Here is a 26,216-nt window from a genome sequence, read left to right on the forward strand (position 1 = left end):
ATAAACTACTACTTTTTGTACGTAGGAATGCTACCTGCCTGATATACTTTACATAAATGTATTGCAGTGATTGCAGACTCATCTGATAAAATAAGGCTTAGAAAAAGATGATCACAATAAATTGTCACTTCATTCAGGTCTATCAGGGAAATGATCCTGCAGCGCCATATTGCCACTGTGGACAAACGGGTGGCTTCATGGAAAGACTGCATGTGATGGCATGAGTAGTGGTTATACTTACAATCTAGCAAAATGTCTGAAATGTTTTCTGAACACAGGACGTTGACAAATATAGTGTAACAGTTGGCAAGCTACCAGGATTTTGCATAATCTCATCAACCGCCTATTCTTTAGTTTCTATCAGCCGCTCCATGCATTCATGTTGGGTCATGTACAGAAAGGCTTTATGTTTATTAATGATCAAACCCATAAAGTTTAAAGATTTATTTTTTTCTAAAAAGCCCTAACTGATTTCCTTTAAGGCAAAGTCTGCTTGTCATATTGCAGCTTCTTTATTAGGACAGACTGCTGATAAATACCTCGGGGGAGTAATCCCCATACAGCACATAGTACCTATACATTACACTGCTGGGTTTTCTTTGTGCTGGCCTCTAATATAAAAGAAAGGGCCACAATTTTTTAAAAAATAATTTCTCATACTATCAGTATTGAATGTGCTGACAAGCTGCCTCTAGGTGGAGACAGAAAGTCAGACGCTCATCAGCTTCTCTGTCATGCAAGATGTGGAAAGCCAAGAGAGGCATTGGAAATTATATTTTATTTTGCCCCATCTGCCACTTTGGCACACAAATCACTCTGGACTGAACCAGTCAAGACGAAAAGGGGAATGGCTAGGACTGACTGAGCTGGCACAAACCTAGGCTTTCATATATTTTATTATGGTAAATTCTAGTCCACAGATCAGCACTAACTATAGCTACAAGTGATAAAAAAATACCATTTCCAATGAATCTGGCAGCGTCTGGTTTAAAAATTCTGCCCTTGGCCATTTCACATATTAACCCACAGCGTTTAAGCCTACAGCTCCCAAATCCATTCAGTTCTGTGCTACACAGCTAAAGATATAAAGAGAACCAGTTGTAACTTCTCTTATTTCATAATCCTAGCTCACTAATGGCATTCCAACGTCCAAGGCCAATTCATATCTAGTTGGTGGTTTTGACAAAATTTTTTAGTGACTTTTTTCATGAAGCTGTAAGTATAAGAGTCAGACAGTCTGCAGGGAGACAAGCCTGAATTTCAGTACTATTATTAGACTAGTCACACATGCTTAAAAATTGTTGCCCAAGACAAACATTCCTAATCCTCTTGGCTGTAAATCTAATGTGTGCACAGGTGCCCCCCATGATATTTATTAATCTTTGCGGCAGATTGCTAACCAACAAAATGGGGATGGCCATTGTAATTTCAATGAGTGAAGATGCAGCCAGGTGCCTCACACTTGTCTCCCCTCTTCCTGTTGCATGAACAGCACTGTGCTTGTTCATTCCAATGTTGCTGACAACAATCTCAAAAGATCAATTCCAGCAACAGAAATTTGATGTGTGTATCGCTCCTAAAATAGATGTTCTCAGATCACCATGTTATTAATATATGGTTTGGTACACTGGGATGAGAAAGCTATTTGTGGTTGGGACATCAAACAACCCAGTTCACGTAGTTACTACGATGTTGTTAGGGAGCACACTTGGCTGAATGGTGGCTCTGCCGATCAATGGGTAGATAGTAGAAGCCGGGTAAAGATATAGGCAATCATTTACACAGGTCACACACCCTTTGACTAGAGTATGGCCACCTTAAAGTATCAGGCAGGTGGGCTGTCAAGGTTCCCATTTATCAGGGTCTCCCGACTGCACACCTCTAGTGTGTCATGACCTGAGTATATGATTTGTAATGTTATACAGGAAATCTTTTAGTATCTCTAAACAATAAATATATTTGGTTTTCTGGAGGAACGACAACCAATCGGATCTAACTATTCAGTTAGCTAAAGCTTTTGGGTTGCCTCTTGAATATAAAACCCTTATTTTAAATCTAGTTTAGGAGCACCTAGGTCATTAACAAACCAATAGAGTGTTCTGGTGGCAAAGAAGTTAATATGTTATGAATATAGGGTCTCATAGTGAACCTAATTGGAAGCAGTTTTCTCTATTTCTGGAGCAGGACGTCACTGCCATGTGTGTGAGCTGGCATCTGGGAGACATGAGGAGGATGAGGTTCATGGAGATCTGTGAAATCTATCTTCTGTAGTACATGACAATGTGTGTGGGGGGATAAATGGGAAATAACACTGAGCATTGAGGTAGCAGACAAAATATGACTGTATCAGCAGGATATAGCTCTTTGCCCTGTAATTAGTTAAGAAGTAACTTTTTATCCTAATAAATAGGGGGGAGAACTAAGGATTCTTTGTACTGCCAGATCAGGAGTAATATAAATCAACAAATGGGGGAATAAGTGTCATAATGGGTGTCATATATATCTTCCACCATGAGGAAGACAACTGTATTCTTCTAATGCACTAACAAAACAGTGGAAAAATATTAAAAAATAGGCATTGGAGAAAGAGAGGAGATGTCCTAAAATAACTTTGTACCCTACAAAAGTTGGGGGCTATAAAGGTCATCATCCTAACAATACGCCCCTCAGACAAATGATCTCATCTCCCTCTGCTTAACAAATGTTACATTGAAAAATCTTCATTGCCATTTAAATAGTAAGCAGTTGTAATGCGTAGACCTGTAGATTAAAAGACCACATTTTACATTCACCTTGTAGTCTACATCGAAATGTCACTAAAAAAACATTGCTCAGCTGAAGCATAAAAGGTCCAGTTACCAATATCTGGCTTTTGCCAGGTGGCCTTGTATTATTCTCCCTACTTATGCTGATCCAAGCATAGGTAGGAAGGTATTCGGGATTTGGTCAGGTTATCTCCGTCAAGGTGAATATGGCAGGGAATTAAAACTTCTGTCTGAACCTGGTAGACAAACAAGAAAAGGTTAGAAAAATTATGGTGGTTCTTCCTTCGGAAGTATATATATAGTGAGCCCCAGCAGCTACCTGTACTCCTTGTTCAGTTGTCTGATAATCATCTGATGATGAATGTTTGTTATTGTGTTATTTCATGTTTCACACTGTTTTCGCTCTTCGTATTGTGCCATTAAGTATGCTACAACATGTTCTAGAGGCTTTGCAAAGACAAATGCATGGGCATTCATACAAAAGGGCATCTGTGATGTGTCTATTCATGGGATTTTCTTACATGTGTGTACAAAACAGCACATCTGAGGACCACATGAGAGGCAATGCAAATCGTACAGAATGAACAAAGACATTCCAGAGCCTGCAACAGAACTGGACCAAAATGAAAAAGCACTTCAGAGTTTTTTAGTTGGATATTATTTACACATTTGCTTTTGAAATTTGTAAGGCCTGCAGTGTTATCACTCTTGGTAAATTCTTTACATTTCACCTATAGGAAATAAAACAAATATGCTGCAACCACATTGCTGGGAAGTTGGCATTGCTGATGAGTTGAATAGAAATTTAGGTGCACCCTCTTATGAATACAAAATGCTCAAAAAAGTCAAAGTGAAATATGGCATCTATAATTAAAAATCATTATTTCAGAAAATGTTACTTATATCTAATAACAGCTTATCCCTGGAGTGGCTGTGGCTACCATGCAAGAGAGTACCATGCAAGAGAGCCACTTTAACCTGATATTTAATATTATTGAATTTAAAGAGGAACTGAACACTAGAAGCTGTGCCGATAACAGGAGGGAGGGTCAGAAGGCAATGGACTAGTGATCAGTATTGTCTATAGTCTACCTGTAGCTGAATGTTCTTTATTACTGGCTTACAATGCTGTGCGCTGCAAAATGTTTGTGCGGAGGCAGTCATCTTATTAGAGGCTTTAGTTTTCATTTTGGAATCCCCAGAACGATGAGAAGTAAAAGTCGTGACCTCACCATAGTCAAAGAAGCAATCCCTTACATCTCACACTACAGAATTACATCTATCAGGTTGTAGGGACAAGTGCCCAGGCACCTTCAGTACATGGAGAAATCCAGGGTACTGCTTAAGTGCAATGAACATGGCTTTCTATTACTGTAACATAACAAATCTTCACTTTCTAAATTCAGGTCCACTTTAACATAAAATGTGCTATGTGCAATGGACACCCGGTCAGTTAACATGCCTCTGGCAGACATCATAGCCTCCTAAATGCCATCCTTTGTTCTGCATTATTTAATTTTTTTTTTAGTCTTTTGCAGAACACTTCTGTTTTAAATTGTCTTGTATCTACTGCCTGCCATCTGCTTATAGATATTCAACAACTGGTAGGCTCAACTCCAGGCAAATTACTAAATACACAAATGAAATACATACAGTCATGTAAACAGTCCTACATTGTAAAAATGTTTAATTCTGTTCATTAGTTATCCATCCACCATTTAGTTTGGTAAAGCACTGCATATCATAAACAACTGCTATCTTTGCTTTAACCAAAATCCTTGTTTTCATTTCTTGCTTGAAGCCACTTCCTGTCTATATATTTGTTAGGGAATACAGTGGTGTCACCTCCCTGGTTGTTGATCGGATAAAGAAGCAAGGAGCAGCAATAAACTGTGAAGGAACGGCGTGCATGGGCAATTTTTTTTATAATGCACCCAATAGAGATTGATGGATATTGGTGGTGATTGAACACTAAACATCTGGAAAAAAAATCTCTTTGGAGTAAAGCACAAAAATGTAGTAGTTTGTTTTGGCAAATGATTACACACATTTGGAACATTGTGTAATAATTGGCGATTAATCACCACTCCATGCCTAATTATGAGCTAATTGTTCCAAATGTGTAGCAAATGATAACTAGTATTTAAACGCTAGTAACCTAAGCTACATACACACTTCCAATTATTATCGTTGGAAAACGAACGACGAACGTTCATGCACGATATATATGAACGATCGTATAGCACCGATCCTGCACATAGAGTTAACGACACGATCGTTCGTAGATATTGTACACACAATAGATACGATCGTTTGAGCGATAGAGGAACTATGTGCACGACAGGAAAGTGAACGGACGTTCGTTCATCACGCATGCTCTGACCATGGACGATCAACGAACGACCGTACACACGAACGATGTTCAACGATAGTCGTCCAATCTGATCCGTCGGTCCGGTTGTTCGTTTCCAGCGACTTTCCTCGTTCGTCGGCGTCGTTGGTTACTTTTTTACGAACGATTTTTTGCCCAATCGATCGTTCGTCGTTCGATTGGAACGATAAAAATTGGAAGTGTGTACGCACCTTTAGTAGCTTGGAACTACATATCCCCGGAAACAATCTTTAGTGATTCCAATGACCATTTTATGGGGAGGGGGAAGGACAAGTGTAAGGCACCGCACTGCATCCTCCTTCACAAGAAATGATGGCAGTCAGCTGTTCAGTGATCCGCCTAGTGCAGGGGTCAGCAACCTTTACTATCAAAAGAGCCATTTTGCCTCCTCTTCCACTAAAGAAAAATAGTCTGGAGCCGCAAAACATAACACAGTTTATAAACCTTTAAAAGTTTTAATATTTTTTAATTTTACCTGTTACAACAACTGTGCATGTGTAGGCCTACTTTGAAATAAATTAAACACCGAACTATGCCCCTAGAAGCCTCCAGCTTCTAACATATCATCCTGTTACATTAGAAGCTGGAGGCTTGTAACGTAACAGGGTAGATTTTTTTGATGGGCAGAGTTCTTTATGTTCTGACGATGCCTTAGCGATGAAATTTTAAGGGGTGTTAGCCACAGGTGTCCCTCATTTGCAGAGATCTCCCCGCGGCAGCCGAAGGGAGCCACAACATGGAGGCTGAAAAGCCGCATGCGGCAGACCCCTGGCCTAGTGGATTGAATAACAAAGTTTGGGGACAGCTGTGCACATACTAGATTTTAGCCCAGGTCAATCGTAACCTTTCTTCTTGGGCAACAATTTTCTAGCGTGTGTGCATTGTTTTGGTCATCAACTCTGTTCTCTCTGCTCCCTACTCCTATCTGCACATGTGTATGCAGCAGAGCCTGATTGGTTGGGAGTTCCATTTCTTCTTTTCCCAATCTCAGCTCTGTAAACAAATAGGGAAAGTAATGTCAACTGACCAGGTGAGCCCAACACTTTGTAAAGTGGAAAGGAACACAAGTGATGGACAAGGATGAAAGGAATGTACTAAAGGGCAGTGTCCCCATTACATCTCTGACTCACCAGCTATAAAGAAAACTATTCAAGTGAAAATATGACTTTAGGGAGAGAAATGGTGTCATATATCCAGTTTCACTCCTTTTTACTGTTGCTATTATGTTCTAAAAGGTGCACATTTGTTTGCTTGTGATAAGCACAATATGGCAGGTCACACCAGGGCAAGTCTTCACGTCTACATGCAAATATGTTGTGAAGACATGCACAGCACATACTATAGGCAGTGACCTTACACACAATTCTAGAAAAACAACATTTCACATTCTTGGCTGATCAAGGACTGAAGTAGTTCTGTTAGTATGTGTTAAGCGCCATATAGTCACATTTTTTTTTCAGTGTTGGAAAGGGTGGGGAATCATTGGAAACCTGCGGTCAGGTTCATACTGTAGCCACGCTTGCCTCCTTTCCTGCTAATAACCTTGTCACACCGGACATTACCAAGTCAGCAAGCATGGAAAAATCTCAGAAAAAGATATGAACAACCCCAAACAGTCATCAATGGGGGATGCCCGACTACAATAGGCACAATAAAATAAAGCCAGAAAGGCAAAGTCCAGTTCAAACTACAAATTTACTAGGAAATGGTGTTAGAACGATAGTCAAATTATGAATTTAATGGAAAGTCTAACAGTTGGTGCTCTGACTTTGGTGATTTTATTGCCGATTGTTGAGATTAACAGATAAGACCAAACAAGCTGGCATTGCTAAATATATAAAATTTCAAATGCTCGTCCTATTTATATTTAAAATGAAATATGACAGCGAAAAGATGGTCACTTCCACAGGAATCCCCCAAAAAAGGGAGCTTTTATGCATTTAAACACATATTGATCTGTAAAGGTAAAACAAACCAAACCTAAAATACTTTCTAAACCATTATTATTGTCAATAAAAGTATTGCCAAATTTAAGAGACCCTGGTTTGCATTTAACTTCAGCCCAGCATTCTAAAATTCAGTGTGGGCACCTCTCAATTCACAGCGACAGTTTAATATGCTCAGACACTAACAAATGTGTTGGGTATGCTTGTTGCACAGCACGGAATTCTGGGACAGGTTACTTCCCCGTATACAGATTGTGGAGTAAATACACCACACATATATAAAGGTGGCAGCTGAGGGAGCCTGTCCCTTACATGGCAGTGTCACAGACTGGGAAACTATGAGTGCTTTCATGTGTCTGGCACAATCCCACAAGTTACATAACTGTGTCTGTGGTGATGACACAACACAAGTATGCATTTGAGACTGTCCTGAAAGCCAGTTATAAAAAGACTACAAGCTTTATTTACTTATGTGCTCCATGGAACTATGCTAGGTAGTAACCCACAGCAACCAGATAACAGTTTTTACAAAACAGTATCATCCCCATGTAAGAATCATCTAGTAAACAGGGGTTAGGCAGAGGATCCCAGCCCAGGAAGGGGGTAAAGGACAATTTACCTTTGAAGCTTTAAGCAATTAAAAAAGTTAAAAATGTAGCTATTGCTGTAATTTTTACCTCTGTACCAGAACTGTCTTTCATGCCTGCATTGGGGAATTATATAGATTCATACTCTCTTATCAGACTTTCAAAAAAGTAGGCCCAAATAGTCCCTGTTTTTTTTACCTTAACAGTATAGGTGGAGCTTCAGTCCATTGACTTTTCCTTGGGAGAATTATGTAATGCTGATGCAGTATGCTGCGGGATGGATGTAAGCATTCATTTATTCTCCAATGATCAATTGGACTGTAGCACTGTAAATATATAGCACGGGGAAACAAAAATAGCGGGTATACCTCTATCCCTCTACGCCACAGGCTTACTGCTGAGGCACTGCTACCTGAACATATTTTCTTCACGTCTTCATTAGATCTTTGACACCTGCAGCATTGGTAAGGGGCAAAGAGTGATGGCTAGAGGATAAGCAGCACAACTACCTATTCAGTTCCCTCTAGAGACAATAAAAACAAAACTTTATTTTATAAGCTTTAACATATCAGAAAACATACTGGGTGCCAGATCTACTTTAAATTTTCATCATTATCTAATAAAAAAAACGGCTTATGATAGACATTTTGTGGCCTTTTCATAACCTGTAACGTGCATACTAACACATACCATACTCCCGAGCCTCCTCTTGTTCAACTGAGTTCACTTTGGGGTGTACTGATCCTGTGCAGAGTCCAGAAGGTAAATATTAACTCTTCCCTGTCTGCACTGTTTACAACTTGGTAATTTGCACATAGTATAAGAAATAAAACAAGGCAAATAAAAATCTCCAAGTCTAAGTATTTGCAGAAGGTGCTGGGAGTATAGAAATGTAATTACAGGTATCAATCCCGAAATACAGACATCAGCAATTGTTACAAGGTTTCTGATAACATTCTATGATTGTGTTTGCAAAGATTTTCATAACCGCATAAATAAATGAACAGTTGGTTGGATTGGCTGGAAAGCTCCTCTCTTACTGCTAACTCCAAATTCACTGCACATTGTGTACATTGGAAGCTGCAGCAAATGAGATACAGGACACTTCTTTTCCTGGCTTGATCCAGCCCTTTTTTCCCAGCCTGATTGTCCCTGGCCAGTCCCCTACATATTTTGATGTTCATTTTTTTTCTCATTCACACAGGCTCATTGTTACATATGGGTGTTACCTGGCATCTGCAAATGAATGAAAGTTCCTTAAACACCCAGGATGACGTCCGCTCATCAAGACATTTTGATATTTGCATAACCGCTCCCAAGAGCTATGCCGCTGCTTGCAACGGAACTGAGGTCAGAGATGACATCACTAAATCTAAACTAAGATATGCACAGGGGACACACATTTTTATGAAAACCTTTCATTAGTTGATGAGAGAAGAGAGAGAACCCAGGGTTGGCAAACATAAAGGTAGAACTCAGGACCAACACACATAGTAAACCTCCTTGGTTAACTCTTCATGTGTTCCACAACAAAGCAACTCCCACCACGTTCAATTGAGGATGCACCCATCCTCAACCATAGCTCCACCACAACATGTTTTGTTGTACAAGAGGTCATGGTGTTCTGTGTACAGATTTGTGTTTTAGATGTGCTATTAGATATACAGGCTTTACGTTGTTAGTGATCTTCTCCCATTCTGATTTGGGCATCTTGGTAGAGACAAATGAGAAGATGAACCTGCACTGTAGATGTTATCAGCGTTATTACTGCAGATAGCATCCATCAGATACAAGCACACATACCATTCTGTTAAAGAAAGTAATACTGGCCTTTATATCTAATAGTCCATTAAAAGACAAATCGATACACTTACATTGCAATTGTATCTCATAACACCATGGGGTGTTGGGATGAAGTTATGGTTTGAGAGTGACTAAATTACCAATTTAAGGTGGAGGGATTTGCACCGGAGTGGAGCATGTGAATAGTTATGCAGACATTTAATTATATGAAGAGACTGACTTTTATTGTGATTAACATTTTTTTGAGTGCTTGATGTACACTGTATAGTTGTGTTGAAGAGGGTTGCTACACAAAGGGTTACATTGTTATTGCTTTTTCACTGTTGGCCTCAATTTTTCCTGGGTAGACTGAAAGGCAGCAGCTAGAGGGGTTGTAGTGAGAAAGTTTGAATTTGAGGCAGCACCGAAATGTTTATATATTGATTTGTGAACATTACACAATAATTTACATGATGCTGGTAACTTAGTGCCCCTCTTACTCCATCACTGTTTAGTAAATATCCACAATCAGAATTTACTTGCTGGACCAAGCTGCTGGCACAATGACATCTGTGAGACAAAATACCTAAATTTGTTAAAACATACACATTACTAAATATGCACTAAAATCTTAACCTAAGGCTAATGATACAAAAAGAAGTATATGTGGAGTTTAAATGTCAATGGATTTTACTTTTTTGACTAGGTCCTGAGATTTTTACTGCCCTACTAAACTGCACAGCCGGTTGGTGACCAGACTTCTATTTCTCTTTTCTCAGCTGCATTAAACCAATAAACCGTGGTCACCTCCTTACTTGCCAGCCTGTGATTGAGGGTGAGCAGAAGGATAATGCTGAGTCCTCTCTCATTTCTTCTATCACCATGCTTATTGTCGACACACAGGTACTTTAGCACACTTCATTCCCCCTCCTAGACTACTGTGCAGGCAAATACAAGACACTAATACCAGGTTAGGTTTGGGTTTTATAAAAACAGCGTTCATTATTTTTTTAGGGTAAACGGCTCTAGTTAGCACTATTTATACCTTTTGTAAATAGACAAGTATTTTGATTTCATGCTTCTAGTCTGCTGGACTTTAGAACATGCTGAGATACGGTCATTTCCTTGCATTGGCATGAAATTTATGATTCTCAAGCCACCCACATTTTCAAAGCTTGTATTGAACTGTCATTAAATAAGCAGCAGGTTGCCTTCATGGTAGAAAGAGACGATAAGCAAACTACAATAACACAAGCAAGGTTTGAAATGTAACTCTTCAAGGTGATGAAGAAGCTTTTACTTAAAAATATGCACAGCAGTGATAATGTAAATTAATACTTTTTGTACATCTGTGTAAAATCTAGAAACCGGCAAGTGTTAGCTATTGAACACAGGCATTGACCCTGCACTGATAAAATTAAGAGCCATCCACACTGCACACAGATATATAATTCCCAGTGTTCTCCCCAGCCCTTTTAGCTGGGCACGCCACCTGGCACTTTTCAGTAACCACCTGGCAGTTATTAAGGCACTGGACAGATGGAGTATAATACAAAAATGATGGGAAAATAGGACATTCTATGGGGGTGAGCATCCTCTGCCCCTTACAGTTATAAGCAACATGTGGTAAAAAAAAAGTGAGGACTTGCAGATTCTTCCCTCCATATAATAAATAAGCAGATCTCAACAAGGAAGCAAAGCAGGTCTGCTCCTATGGTGCAATATGTCATGCAAAATGTCAGTCAAAATGATTGACACATGATGGGAATGGTAGGAGTGGGCACAATATGACTTGTAATAATTTTTAAGCAGGGTGCTCTAAACCTGCAAAGAAACTGGATATCTGATATTCCTTTGAAATGGAATTCTAGGCAGTCGGCTAAAATAAATGATGACCTTCCCCATATCTCATGGTTATAATAAGTCTACAGGAGCAGAGTGTATTACTTACCAGAGTCTCATAGCCTTCCTTCCTGCTGGATAACTTGTTCCCTAAAGTTGTTCCTCCTAGCTGGTGCTATGTCATCCTATGATATGCAGGACCAGCACTTGTGTACTGTAAATATTAAGGTTCAAGTCCTGCCCACATTCTGAGCTGGAAGAGGAGAAGACTTGGGAGATTGGCTGTTTAGGGAATAAGATGCGAAGTATTTGTCTTTACTATAACCCTCTAGAGTAAATTATCTTTTTATTAATGTGTGTCTTGTGAGGAGGGGGGCACAATCGTTTCATTGCAAGCCCTTAGCAGGGCTTTTTTAATTATTTTATATGAGGCAGGATCTGTTGATCGGCCTGAAAATGCTAGCTGCCACCCTGGTCCTTTGAGTTACTCAACCAGAATGAGCATTCATAATAGGACTTTCCTGATAAAGATCTAAATACTAGTTCTAGGTCAGTGACACAAAGGGCCTGATTTAATAAAGTTCTCCAAGGCTGGAGAAAAGACACTTTCATCAGTGAAGCTGGGTGATCCAGCAAACCTGGAATGGATTTCTTAAAAGTAATTTGCTATCTATTAGCAAATGTTTTCAATCTTGGACCAGATCCAATTCAGGGCTGCTGGATCGCCCAGGTTCACCGATGAAAGTATATCTTCTCCAACCTTGGGGAGCTTTAATGAATCAGGCCCAACATATTGAAGGCAGAGTCAGCAGAACAACCAAGCATCTTCAATGCTGAAAAGATCTTGAAATGTTTTCATACTCAAAGACTGTGTTTAAAATTATTTAGAATATAGAATACCCTTTAGAAAAACTGTGGTTACATAATTATGAAGACTGTGTGAAAATACAAGCTGTTTGGATGCCTCAGCATTGAATATTTTGCATTACAGTTTTCCTTTAATGTCAACCCATAAAGAAATACAGAGGCTTCCACTGCTAGTCTCCTTATAAAAGCCTTTAGTACTTCCAAGTAATTAGCACAGTTCTCATTGATTTCTCTTGGTGAATGCCATGTCATCGCCTTCTACTGTAGTGACCCGAAGGTCAGGTAAAAGAACCAGGGATGAGTTGTGGGAGACCCGGGGGACTGACACTCCTGAATTGCAGGTTCCCACATATCCCCCCCCCCACACGTAGTTAAGTAATGTAAGTGGCACCACTTATCTTGGATGTGCTGTCAGTTATATATTTTTCTATCTATGTCCCTGGTCCCCAAAAAGCAGCATTCTACTTTGTCCACTTCAGGCTCCAGGTTCCATAGAGAAATATTAGCAGCTGGGTCAACTTTTGAAGTGAATACCCTAACCCAGCTTTTCATTTACATAGGGCACCTGAGATGGTGATGTAGTGGATGGCATCATGTATATTTACTGATTGGTATATGCCACAAAGGTAGTGCCATACTTTTCATCACTACAGGTGATAGTGGTGGGAGGATGGATATCTGTACTATACTTTATGAATAAAGATTTCCTTTAGTCTTTGCCTTTGGGTAATATTTATGGCAGAGCAAGGCATGTTCTTAGAAATACATTTTTAAATGCAGATAAAATGTCTTTAGGGTTTGGAAAAGTTCTTTATGATGGGAAATTGTCTCAGGTGCACAGACACTCCAGCTCACATATAAAAAAACATGACGTGACTCATCGATGTGGAAATTATCTGCATTCCAGACTTGACATAAGAGTTTCATTTACAGCCCTGGAGAGGCAAGCTCAGGTGATAAACAAAGTAAGGACAATTTTACCTTTTTTCATCTGGCTCTGACAAGCAGTCCAGCCCGCTAAGATTCTGGTCCATTCAACGTAATTCCATCCAGAACCAATCAGAAGAGACCAAGGCGGGCTCCGCCCCCAGATGCCCGAGGTTCATGGGACACCTCCGCTTTCACATGGAGGCAGGTCCTACGCCTTCCCCGGACAGACCATTCCCTCCTCAGTCAGAGGGGGACACAGATAAAGGGCCTTTTTTCCAAAGGGCCCCTGAAAGACAAAAGCAGAAAAAAATCAGACCATGACTATTCTCATGGATCAGTCCACATATATGAAATATAAATGTTCATACAGAACAAAGAAGTTAATTATTCAAAGTTTGCTTTTATAATCTCCGCTTTTTGTATGCTTCCATATGGTTTAGCAAGTTTAGGTGGATGGGCTTTGCTTTAGTAGGTATCATAAAGCTGCAGGTTTTGTGCATGCTGTTTAATTAGTTCACCCCACTGAAGGTCATATAACAAAGGAATATAAAGGTCAGAAAGTGAGCTCTGTTTCTGACCAGGGACACCTGAGAGTGGGTGAAATAAAAAAGTTCAAAAATATTTTCTAACTTGGATAACAGATAAGGAGATTTCAGGAAACTCTTGCACACAATTTACTCTTTCAGAAATGCAAAAGAATATTGGAAACTGACATTTTCATATGATTGGCTTTGTAAAACGTAGGCGCTATATAGCATTAAGTATTTCTATCTTGTACTTGACTCAAATCTTTCCTTTGGGGCTTCACATGTTGAGCAGACAACTAACACTGCACTGGTAAGAAAGTAGGTAATGTTCACCTGTATGTGTTACTGGTCCCCCCTTTGGTGTTCTGGTGCAGAAAAGGTTTGGTTACGGCTTTGAACATGCAGGGAATGGCCTGCCATACAGAAAATAACTATATAACCCCTTCTTTTTTTCCTACCAAGTGATTAGGGGAGATTATATTCAAGTTGTATAAATAAACGGCCAACATTGTAAACTTGGTACAAAGTTGTTTGTGTATCACAAAACACAAGGATGTACATTTTGTGCCTGGAGAAAAAAAAAGTTTGACATCATATGGAAAGTTTTCTTTACAGTATAATCTGTGAGAAAATAGTGCACCAACCCCAGAAACAAAGGCTGGAGCTCCAGCAATCTTTGTCCTCTCCACCATTTCTTTTTGTTTTTAGTAACGTGTGTGTTAGGACACACATTGGCCTTTCTGTGTATCCTGCCCCCAAAACACATCTTTAGTACCTTCGTATCAGCCAGGAGGTGGCCACTGCTTTACACTGAGCTTTCTAGCCGGTTTAAACACTAGCAAAATGTGATCACCAGGATTGCCACCAGGATGATATGTTACAATCTGGGCCAAGAAAAATAGTGCTTGTTACTAAAAATTATTCACAGGAAAGCAATCATAAGGGTATTTTTTCCAGTGAAAACCTAAATATTAAACCAGCAGTGACAAGTCTGCAGCGTATGTGCATTAGCCCCCTAAAAATAAGCATTACATCTTGTGTTCTTTGTGTTTATAGTTTTGAGGCTGAAAGGATTTTAAATCTTTACATTTCTTATCTTTTGCTTGAATCACCAGCCGTATTTTCCTAATTTTTCCTAATAACTAAGAAACTTATGGCTGCGCCTGCAGACACTTGTAAGCACTGCATCATCCCAAATAAAGAAAAACAGTTGTTATAGGTGGTTTCTTCTTTACTTTATAAATTTGGTTGAACTCCATGTGTATTTTTTTTTAACTTCGTACAAGTATTTAACTCCAAATTCAATTACAATTATGGGCAACATCTTCACATTATAATTCCGCTAGCTTTCAATCACATGTCATTTTAAGGTTAAAATAACTTCAATAGTGCTCATAGAACCCAAACTCCAGCGGACATTGCACTGCATGTCAAAAACTGCAAGTCAATGCCCAAAATGATTACTAGGGCCAACATTGGTGGTTTTTAAATGATCCACTAATTAGCCTGATTAAGAGAATTCAGGACCACTGCCTCCTAATCACTTCTTGATAAAGTACTTTAATGGCAAGACAAAATTATTATTATTATTATTATTAAACAGGATTTATATAGCGCCAACATATTACGCAGCGCTGTACATTAAATAGGGATTGCAAATGACAGACTAATACATGAAAGACTTGGTTTAATTAAGCTCTGTACGGGGGTTAATGCTACAAAGACAGATATTTCAGGTACAAAGAAATAGATTAATTTTAGAAGGGGATACATTTCGATAAGAAAACTCTTACAAGGATGTAAGAAATGCCTCATTAAATCTTGCAGGTATGGAAGCCATTATGTGGACATTAGTAAGCTAGAAAATTGCAAAAACTTTCAAAGAGAAAGAACATGCAGACACGGATTACCTATGAGTCCTGAAGGTCTAGGCACTTGGTCTTGTCATTGCCGCTAAAGGGAAGAATTAGAGTTTTGATTGGCTGATGCTTTTTGTTAGCAGAGCTCACGTGACCAAGGACCTGGGCTCTTGTTCAGGTTACAAGCACTAAAATGAGCCTAGAGCAGCATTTTCTCCACGGTTTTTTTTTTTTAGTTCCAGTATGATTCACCCTTCTTAAAAAAAAAAAAAGGCAAACCATACTGTTTATTGGCACTACATTTGCAGACATCAATTTATGGACGTTATCAGTATAAAAAAAAAAGCTATCCAACATTAAAACCATCCTCTAGCTTTAAATACAGCCAACCACAGATCACTGTGCCAGTTAATGCCTAGGGAATACACCAGTTCACACTTGACATTTTCACCAAAAAGCTTCAGCTTTCCATAATGAAGTACAGATTTGATTAAAATTCCTTGGCAAAAGAATAAAAGTTAATGCTGATCTCTCTCTATATATAATTATCCATAAAGAGGGAGAAACATAGCCATGGGCTTTTTCTGCAGATACCCTATGTATGCTCTATTCATTCACTGACATTCACAGAATTTATCAAGATCACACAAATCCACAAGAAAAAATATCACAAATTCAGTAAAAGGAATCTGAACTGAATCTTACAGTACATTCATTGTAGACTATGGCGGTCATATACAGACAGGGAATGTGAAATACACATACGTGAATCTTTCTGGTGCATATGCTTTACATTACGAATAATGATGAGCTACCTGTGAACGTTTGGTGAATGTCACATGCTAAAAATACACCCCATGGTGTTGCACTGTATTTTTTACACACATTCACTTGTTTTTCCAATGTTCCTGCTATAAATGCATTGTAATTATAGAGCATGTAGTTACAATGCTTGCATTGCAGTAATGCACATCATCCAACACACACTAAGAGTAACGGATAATGCACCTCTGCTGCATCATTGTGTTGTGGATGGAAGTAAAAAAATTAAAAAAGGGTCTTCTATGGGTTTTCAGGTTATTGTGCATTGGCAGCCGTTTGATAATGAACGGGCATGAATGTAAAGCCCTGCAAAGGTCTGTATTCAGCCCAATCTCATTGTTTCTGGTCTCTTTGAAGGCCCATTCTATAATTCAATCCAAACCCTAATTTTCCCTCCCTTATTTTTCTTATGTTTGGCCTAATGCACATCTAGATATGAATAGCCTAATTATAATACACTTTATTACTAGGTATCACTATTGTTGGTAAGCATTTTCATTTAGAATACACCCCATTAGTCTTCTCTTAAATCTAGTCTGAGGAGCAAAGGTTTCAGTAAGCATTTAAATTAAAAAAAAAAAAAAAAAAAAGTCTGACAGTGAGAGTCCTGCATATATAAAGGTTATAGTTTTAAACTAGCTTTTGGGCTGCAGCAACCCTTTAGCAATTACAGATGCTTGATAAAAGTCTGGTAAAACTCTTATTAAGGGGTCTATTTATAAAGCAGCGAATCTGAAACATTCTCTGGTGGTTTTAGTGGTAGCAATTGATTCTCCGACAGGGAATGTACCAGTGAATGTCAGACAAATTGCTTTATATATAAGAGTTATTTTGAAAATCATGAAAGCTGCCTAAAGCATCTGAAATGTTTTGTACTGTAAATTAGTGAGCGTAATGATCTTCAGACCAGCTTGTACTAGCCAAGACTAACAAATACCTGTGTATTTAAAAAAAAAAATACACCTATCCCCCCCCATCTAAAAATGGTGACTGCAGTGATATTTGCATGCAGCCTACAAACCAGGAATTAGACATCACTGCCAATCAAAATGTGACATGTACAAAACATAAAAAAAGTTATTTTCTCCTAACCTATACCAAAACTCTCTAATATTTTCCTTACATCAGGGCCAATGTATCGCTGGGTTTAGTTTATAAAACCTTCACGTATTTTCCTCATGCTCAGAATGCCAATATCTCACTATCGTTCCTTCTACCAAGAGCAATTATCACTTATTAAAACAGATGTGCTGGGTGATGGGGATTTTTCTAATTAAACAGAATGAAGCAGAGTATGAATAACAAATACAACAGCTCACTGAAGATTATAATAAAGAAAATAAGTCCTTTGAAAACAATACAATTAAATAGGAAAACAGAACTCTGTATAATGCAACCTAAATATATAAATCAAGCATTTTCACAGATAATCCTAATTTACCAAATAGAAAAAGTTATCTTTTAATGATAGATCTTAGCATATGAATGTGTAAACTACTGCTACACACCAATTCCCATTCAGTAAAGTTCCTAAAATATTTACCTTTTTGTTTTTCAGTATTTATATTATGTGAAAATTAAACAATGGGATTTTGGAATGCATCTAAACAAAATACATTTACTGATGACTATAATCCACCAAACGTTTTTGAATGTAGAAATGGTTATTGAAACATTCGGTGATTGTTTTTGTACTTTCCATGAACTTGGTCAACAGTGACAATTCTTTTCCTGTAGAATGTACATTTGCATCTCTCTGCAATGCCTGTTAGATATTTCAGCATTAGGACCCCTCCAGCAGGGTCTGATGGCCGTATACTGCAATCCCCCCTATCCCCAGGGTGTCAGTACTTGGGGGTCTACGTCTGGTCTAACCACAGCGTCTGCTTATAACATAAGAGTCTCTGCTGTAACCAGAGAAATATGCGCTACCCTCCCCTTTGCAGGCAGCAAGCAATGAATGGTAATAATATGTTACAGAGCAAGGCCTTTCTTTATCTAATGTCCCTTTCTTAAAGAGCACTTAAAGGATTACTGATGTCGGCAAACTTAATATAGACATTTCTGACCTCTTATTTAAAAAAGCTAGCTTAGCAGTCATGCTGATCCTCTTGCTTAAATACTCCTGGTCACTGATCTAAAGCAAATATCAAGGACATCTAACTTCCCTACTCTGCATGCTTGTTGCATTCTCGTGACTAAGAAAGCCAATGTATCAGCAATGGAACAGAAGCTCCATTTTCAGAAGGAATCCTGCAATAGGAACCCCATATTTTTTATTACAATAGTTTTACTTAAGTAACATGATGAAGACATTAACAATTAATGATGGATCAGGCACAATTTGGCAGCCAAACAATCTTTCTAGGAAAAGATTGTGGTTTATCATTACTGGGGGAACCCATTATTAATTGTCATATAAGAATATATCTGCATATGTTTCTGAGTGAAAGCTGTGAACTTATCACAACAGAAACATAATTCTGTCTCCCAGTTGTAAGCGTTTACCAACCAACTGCTGCTCTCTTATTCCTAGAAAGTAGCTGACATTTTGAGAAATGCAGAGTCAGGGCTCACCTATCCACCTCATCATGCTGCAGCACAGGCTCAGCTACGCATAAATAAAAGGCCTGTAAAAGATTATTCTACAAAAATATTTCTATAACCAGTAAGCATCTTATGTCCTGCCAGAACATTTATGCAGAAAATATACTGTGTATACAATGATGGTAATATAGAAATAAATTCAGAGGAATGTGTTGATTGTATGATTATCTTAGGATGGAAAAACAAACACACAAAAACATTCTCAATGAGAAATGCATAAAAAAAATTCTGGGGAGGCAATTAATTTTAAAATGGGTAAAAAAAAATCTAAGCATGCAAATCAATGTTTTCTGTTAAAGAAACATTTTTCTCAGTTGTTCTAACAGATTCATGGGGCAGGACTTTTTGTAATTCAGATGCGGTGCAGCAGATTTTAGCTGGAACAATCGGCCAGTGTTGGGTCTCAACTGTTAGTGTTTCTCCTGAAAAGTCAACATTGCCATTGACTTTCTGCCACCTCCTGAACCCCACCGCTGACCGAGCCAGCCTCCAGAGCTGTTCAGTGCTCCACAAATTTATAGTCACTTTAACAACACTACCAATGGACAGAGTGGGGTGAGATATGAAAGCAGAATAGACAACTCTTAGGGCAAGACATCACACAGTGTGAGATTTTATGTGAATTGAGTGCTGGGAAGGTGAATGGATGCTGCCACCGCCATTGTTCTTGGGGGTGATGGGGACCATATTTCTAACCTAACAGTGGCCAACTGCAACTGGCAGCACCCACAGACATTAGATTGCTGGCCAATCCTTTTGCCTTAGGCACTCAGTGATTCCAAAAAATCCAGGTAGCATTTCTTAAGCTGCATTTATTCTATAAATATAAATAATATACTTACCCCCGGCTTCAAACTGCTTTTAGCAATTGAACAATGAAAATCAAAATGTATCTTGAACAGATAATAAAATTTAGTATTAGACCGGGTTCAATAATCTTACAAACCACAAATGAGGATGAAAGCATGAAAAATACAATTATTATAAAACTTGTCTTCAACAAATGCAGAAAAAAAAGAATTGCACACATGGTTAGATGAGATGCTTTCACCACATCTTGGATCTATTTCTATACAAAAAGGAGCTGAAAGAGGAGTGGGGAGGGAGCGGAGGGATACAGTGTTAGATTTACATTCCTATACAGAAATAGGGCTTTGTCAGGTCTTCTCTGCCTTCACCTCCTCAATCATGAACTCTCATGCTTCTCTACCCATGTCACACAGCTGCTGGGCCTAGTCCTGTTGCTTGGCAACCAGGCAGCCTGGACGCCACCAGAGGGATCCGTCTCTGTGAACCCTGCTATCCCTCTGGCACATTGCCCTCCATGCCCTGTGCCAACCGCAAGCATAATGAAAGATGTTAACTCAAATACTGCTGGTGAGAAAGAAAAAAAAAACATATTGATGTGCCAAAGTCATCACAGCGATGTGATGTGAATGACTCAATCTTACAAACAACAACACAGGGAGAGAAAAGATTATACTGTGCTGCCTTTTTATTCTAAAACCAGGGAGTATAGCCCATCTTCTCTATAGAAATGGCCTCATTATTTGTACTGCATATAAGCCAAAATTAGGGGAGAGAGTGCTAAAAAAAAAAAAAAAAAGGCAGGCAGGAAAAATTGTAATCCATGTTGTCCCACTCACTCCTTGTTCTGCTGACAACTGAAACATTTTTATTCTTCACACTATCCTGTGATATTGTGATTCTTGCTACTGGGGGCACAATCCACAATTAAATTGTTGACAGGAGATCTAAACTTTTCCTACTCTAAAGCTTAAAAAATTCTTGGGACAATGCCACAGACCGGCACAGCTCACTCATAACTAAACCTGTCATATCATAAAGTCAAAATGCATGGCTAATTTTCTAAATACTATTCCTAAAGAGGAAAAATCGACTTAGGATGCAATATTAACCCCTAAATTAGCTTTTATTGGCATGACAAGGTATAAAAATAGCACATACCAAAAGATACCTAGTATAACCTTTATTAATCACAAGGCTGGCTGGACACTTTTTGCAAGAAATGCAATAGTCTTGACTCCAGGAGCAAACTGCTGCATGATGGAAAATGTCTGAAGCAATCATGCGACAAGAAAGTTTGACAGTTTATGGAATGAGAAAGATTTTACATGGCAGGATATAACCTTTCAAAAGCCCTCCTTTTAATCTCTGCAGATGTTGAGGAGATAAGCCGGCGCCGTATATTAAAACGTGAGGATCTTGCATGACATTTTCTACCCAAACTCTGCACACATCAGGTGGAAACGTAAACCTGTAAGGCCACCTTAAGTACTCCACTTAGTACTATTTATAGCTAAACTGGTAACACAATATAATTCCATGTAATTTAAGAAAAACTACAACCCTTAATGTGGAGGAATGGGGGGATAAAACTGACATGCCCCTAATGCCTTCAACAAGTCATAAACATGTATAAGAAGTAAAAGAAAAAGCTATGTGGCCACTGCTCTTTCCAAGCATGTCATTGGTACAGGTGGGCAGAAAAGTAGCAAAGCTCCCACTGATCTTAAAACGAACCTCTGATTTGCCCAAGCTAAAAACAACTTTACCTTAATCTTCTTCCCTAGCTGGATATATTCCCCTTTGCTACATCCACCTTGTCACCATGGTCTCTTTCCATATGAAAGTTCTGTTACTTTGAGATTGGTACGGGGAGTGAGTCATAAGCTCCTCGATTCACAAAAACAATTGACAATTTTCTACATATTTGGGGATGAATGGGGAGCAGTGATGGTGCAAAGAAAACATGATGAAATATACCTGAGCAGGGTAAGGAGAAAAGGTAAACAAACATGATCAGCATAGATCAGATTTTTTATCAGGCCTGATTGGTCTGGTCATTTTAAAAATAAAGTAAAACATGCACAATTAAAGCAAACCTACAGTGTGAGATGATGTAAGATGCCATTACTAACCTGGTTCTTAAAAAAAAAAAAATATATATATACTTGTTCAGTGTTCTGATCCTCTGCCTTTTAATACATTTTGAATCATTGGTCCAGAATGAGAAGAACAGCTTTGATGTTCAGCTAATTTTCACAAAAAAACATACATGCTGCAGTTATATGAATGCTTGTATCAGGTGCATGACAAACTGTTGAACCAAAAGATCAGTTTTACAGTAAGGCATACAGAATTCTTTAGAATGGGTTCAATGATGGCAGCTCACATAATCTTTTAGTGGTACAGTGTGCTTAAAAGCGACAGGTTCATTATTGCAGAAGGGACAGGGGATGTCACAACAAAACACATCTAACTGCCTTAAAAAAAAAACTCCTGAACTGCGCATGCTGAATGTGGAAGGTATTCCAGCATCTCCCTGGGCAGCCGGGAAAAAAAGGAATTGAACAAAGGTTTAGTTTCACTTTAAGTGCCATAGATGTATGGGACCTGAGACGTATTTCAGAAACCTGGATACCTATAAGCCTATATATAGACTTCAGAAGGAGAATCTTTTGAACAGGCATCATAGCTGCTCATTCCAGACATAAAACAGTACTTCCCTGTTGTCGGACTGTACTTGGTGAAGTATATAGACATTCTCACAGCTATGCAAAGGTACCTACAATGCTTTTTTTCCATGTTGTTCTGAACTCTATACGGACTTGGCAGATACGTAAAAAAAAAAAATTGTGTGAAATTTAAAAGACGGGCAGGAGAAGGTTCAGACAGAGAAGGAGCCAAGTGGCTTGTCTGTGCCAGACCCACTGGGCTACTGAACAATCTAAGCTCTTTGTGAAGATGCTTGGAGGGGGGCAGGAATCCCTCATGCGGGATAGGGGATTTGCAGAATTATAGAGGAGAGGAACGAAGGACACAGAATCCCACACAGAGACTTCTGTCTGCAAGGCCTTGAAGCCAGAACTTTGTATGGGACAGTGTAAGCAGGGAAAGCAAATATGTTTGGTAGCAACTTCTTTCTGCCCTAACTCCGTTATTAGCTACCCCCTATTAACCAAAATTAATCTAAACTGTCTAAACCAGGGAATTACGCACACAAAGCTGCTGTTGATATTTATGTCACTACAACAACATCAAGTTCATAAAGAGATTAAGTTCATCTGTACTTTTCTAACAATACAAGTAATTAAGTCATTAAAAGTGTACTGATATTGAGGCGATAGTCTTCATCACACCAAACTTGAACTGAAATGAACTATGATAAGAAGTTAGGTCCTTCTATGTAATAGGGGAAAACTAATAAGCACCTAAAAAATCATAAAAACCCTTTTTTAAACAATATACTTTAATACACAAACACTTTTTTATAATATTTTTACATCACTTAGAAACAGAACCTAAAAGATGATGAAAAATATTTTTTTTAAAGAATACCTTATCACATTTCTGCTGTTAGTTTCCCAAAGATAAATTAAGCTGAGTCTTCAAAAGATCCACCATTAATGAATAAAAGCAGACAATACAAAATGGCTGCGTTCTATTCTGGAATGTCTATTTTTTCTTCCCTCATTGATCTGGCGTCCAAAAGTATCAACAACAACACTCCAAATGAAGGCAAATTATTTTTGATTATGGTGCCAGATTTACTTTCATCTGTGCCAAAGATGCCCATCTGGCTTGCCAGCAAGTTCCTAATGAAGGACAATTAGTCAGTTAATGAAAAGGTCTTTTCTGCTGCATCCCATAAAGTCTTAGCTTGAGAAAATAATCCCCCCTTTGCAGTCAGCATTGACAAAACAGACACAGACAAGTCTCAATAGGCTGCGGGACACATAGTCGCACATTACTGCAAGACAACTTAAGTCACAAAGTTCCTAAGACTTTTTCCATGATAGAAGCTACAAAAATGTTTTTAATTTACTGTCTATATGTTCTCTATAAAAACTTTAGACAAATTGTTATTTATATCATATATAATGAATCCTCCCTGCCATACACCCCAAATGAGTTACAAAATCAACATTTAATAAGAATTACACCCAGAAAATTAAGGACAGCGTGGAGGGAACAGTTTTGTTCTCTCCCTGGAGTTCAGCTTGAACGTAAACCTGTGTAATGTCCATTTGCTGGCAGCCACTGGCAGCAAGAATAAGAAGCTCTGTGTTAACTGTAGTTGGAGCTTGCACAAGGCAGAGGATTTCCTTCACACGCTCTTTCATACCCACAAGTATTTTCTTCTTTTCTACAAAAGTGAAGTGAAGGAATGGTGTGTATGTGCTTCAGGGCAGAGAAAAAGCAAAGAAAACCCCCTTCTCCGCAAGGTCCACAGGTTTGCTTTAAATTTTTAAAGAACTCTCAATGGTAATAAATGTATGTTAGCAGCCTAAGAGGACCAACTGGTACCCAGATGTGGGAAAACAAGAAAGGCTTTAAACACACTGGGTCCCTTTTGAAGCTTTGACAAACCAAAAGCACGGATTGCATGCTTCTCAAAATCAGACTAGCAAATGCTGATTACATCTAAAGAAATAAAAAAAAAAGTCCCTCCAGTTTGACTCTTATAAACCTAAACATTATGTACCATTTTAAAAGCCTAAGTGTAATTTTTAGTAGTGGGTAGAGTGGAGAGTAGTTGTGGGGTATAATGAGGAGATAAAAATGTTATCCTTTAAGAAAACTAAATTGTCTATTCTATCTCCTACATGAGAAAAGGTTACGTCTTGTCCTCTGATGTAGTGAATTCCAACTTCGGATCATAGAACTTACCGTTCATCATGATCTGTGACAAAGGGAAAAGATCTAAAGACTACCGTCCTTCCTTTTGAAGTGAAAACAGATATAGAACCCACCAATTAAAACATCTGCCCTTCACCAAATATGATACGCAAGGAAGAAACCTATTAATATTAAAGAATATACTTCACACTGACACGACAATTAAAGAAAAGAAATAACATACTGTGGTGCCTGAAACTCAAGCATAAGAAACTGGCAAAGAAACAGATTGATGATGGAGACTTTACCCTGGCATACGAACCTAAAATGTCACACCTAATTTTGGCAAAAATTGGTAAAGAAGTTGTGGAATATTGTAACATTATGAAGTACTTCCCCTCGTTAGGAGAATGAAATATTAGAATGATATGAATTAAATGATGTGAAAGTTATGTACTGGACAAAAAGGGTTTACAATAATGTGATACACTACAGGAGGCTCTAGTTTAAGGGCATTGTCCATCACTGACTCCAAATAACCAAGGCAAATTTTTTGAATTACAAAGCTGTGCTTTGAACTTTAATATAAAGTAACAAGATGTGCAATACGGAGGCGATTCTGCAATTTAAAGCTACAAGGACAAGAAGTACGGATATAAATTATCTTCTTTGTGTCACAAAACAGAGCAGCAAAGAAAGCTTTGAAATCTACTGAAGTAATGAAATCTACAATCACTCTGGAAACAATAAAGCCTTATGGAAAATGCACCTCATACATTACGTGACATCAATAAGATTTATATAAGAAAAAAAGAAAGTCCTTCACCATGAACTAAGGCTATAAGCTAAGATTCTTTTTATTTAAAATAATATACACACCAGAGGGGAGAAATGAATGCATATAAATAGTGAAGAAAACACAGGCTGACCAAACACAGTATGTGCGAGATTGTTACAAAGGGCAAAGATGATACAGTCAGATTTCTGGTCTGATGAGAGATCATTGCTAGGAAAGTGGATGACCACCAACTGCTCCAACAAAGGTTACAAAATGAATTCATTGCTAAAAATATGCATATTTTTTTTTTATAGCAGAAAAGATGCTGGTTCGGAGTAGACTTTTCTATAGAGAAACCACTGGCTTCAATAGCCTTAGTGTGATAGATTGTATATGAAGGTCAGGAAAGTGACGGTAAAGCCTTGTCTCCTTATATGCATACTTGTGTTTCCTCACTTAAAAGTCTAAAGCCAGAGATTTCAAATGCTAAGGGAGGACACTGAAAATATTTTGGTTTAAACCTCTAGCAACAACTGCTTGTAAGGCCCCACAGCCAACAATCACATTGCAACCTGCACTGGAAAAGACTGCTGAGGAACAGACAATACAAATGGATGTTATTTATAATATGTCTACTAAGGTAGCAACATTCTTGGTTACAGCAATAAAACCAGAATGCTTCAAGCTACAATTTGGGATAATGAAGGAGCAACAGAAGACTGATAAGCTCAACCCATGTCCCTCTACACATGTAGCACACCTAGTTGGTTTCTAATACTATCTGTACCTTTCCCAGTATAAATTGATTACTGGAGGCAGATATCCGTTTTAGTTTCAGGGTCTACAATAATTGAATTTAAATGTATGTT

At 38.4% G+C, this 26,216-nt stretch overlaps 1 protein-coding gene across 2 annotated transcripts in view; it reads right to left on the reverse strand.

Annotated features, from left to right (window-relative positions):
- Positions 1–26,216, reverse strand: part of THRA (thyroid hormone receptor alpha) — a 141,677-nt gene that overhangs the window by 49,949 nt on the left and 65,512 nt on the right. For both annotated transcript variants that reach the window (XM_072414827.1, XM_072414826.1), the window contains exon 2: positions 13,163–13,397. In XM_072414827.1, the coding sequence (XP_072270928.1) occupies positions 13,163–13,215 (53 nt within the window). In that variant the 5' untranslated portion in view covers positions 13,216–13,397. The remainder of the gene's footprint in view (positions 1–13,162; positions 13,398–26,216) is intronic.

This window comes from Pyxicephalus adspersus, chromosome 6, assembly GCF_032062135.1.
Source record: "Pyxicephalus adspersus chromosome 6, UCB_Pads_2.0, whole genome shotgun sequence".
In the NCBI taxonomy this organism is placed as follows: Eukaryota; Metazoa; Chordata; class Amphibia; order Anura; family Pyxicephalidae; genus Pyxicephalus; species Pyxicephalus adspersus.